This window comes from Bison bison, unplaced genomic scaffold (assembly GCF_000754665.1).
Source record: "Bison bison bison isolate TAMUID 2011002044 unplaced genomic scaffold, Bison_UMD1.0 scf7180017859387, whole genome shotgun sequence".
In the NCBI taxonomy this organism is placed as follows: Eukaryota; Metazoa; Chordata; class Mammalia; order Artiodactyla; family Bovidae; genus Bison; species Bison bison.
Window position 1 is genome coordinate 37,079 of NW_011489959.1, and position 722 is coordinate 37,800.

General features: G+C 67.6%; 1 protein-coding gene across 1 annotated transcript in view; it reads left to right on the plus strand.

Moving 5' to 3' along the window:
• The window catches only part of LOC104981844 (putative GTP-binding protein 6), a 22,078-nt gene that overhangs the window by 3,877 nt on the left and 17,479 nt on the right, over positions 1–722 (plus strand). Inside the window, exon 4 of the mRNA XM_010831097.1 lies at positions 393–625. Within this exon, the coding sequence (XP_010829399.1) occupies positions 393–625 (233 nt within the window). The remainder of the gene's footprint in view (positions 1–392; positions 626–722) is intronic.

Consider the following 722-nt stretch of genomic DNA (forward strand, 5'->3'; position numbering starts at 1 on the left):
AAGGGGGACGACAGAGGATGAGATGGTTGGATGGCATCACCGACTCAATGGACATGGGTTTGGGTGGACTCCGGGAGTTGGTGATGGACAGGGAGGCCTGGCGTGCTGCGGTTCGTGGGGTCGCAGAGTCGGACACGATTGAACTGAATTGAACTGAGCCCCACACATCCCCAGGGCAGAGTTCAGGGTCCGGGGGCGACCTATGTGGACCCCCCAGGAACACAGTCGAGCCACCAGCGTACACTTCAGAGCCGTGGAGCGGGTGCGGAGCCCGAAACACGGTTCAGGGTAACCCTCGGGTCAGATTCCAGGCCCCAAGGCAGGAGCTGGGACCTCCGGGTTAGGGGGCGCACTCGGACGCGCAAGGCAGAGCTCCCGGCTCCCGAGGGTAGAACTGGACCCGCAAGCCCAGACCGCCGGCCCCGCGCGGAGGCTGTCGTGGGCCCCGGCTTGGGTGCGCAGCGCGGCTCGGTTCCGGCGCTACACGCCAGGGGAGGTGGCCGCGAGCACCCCCAACAGAGAAAGGCGCGTGCCCGGCGGCACCGCCCGGACCCGCCTCCGGGCCGAGATTCGCACACAGCAATCAGGTGGCGGCGGCGAGTGCCCGGCGACCAATGGGCAGCCTGTAAGACCTGGGTCCGCCCCAAAGCCCCGCTCTGTTTAAACGGGTGGCCAATGGGCAGCCGGCAAGGGAGGAGGCCCCGCCCTGTTGACCCGGGTAA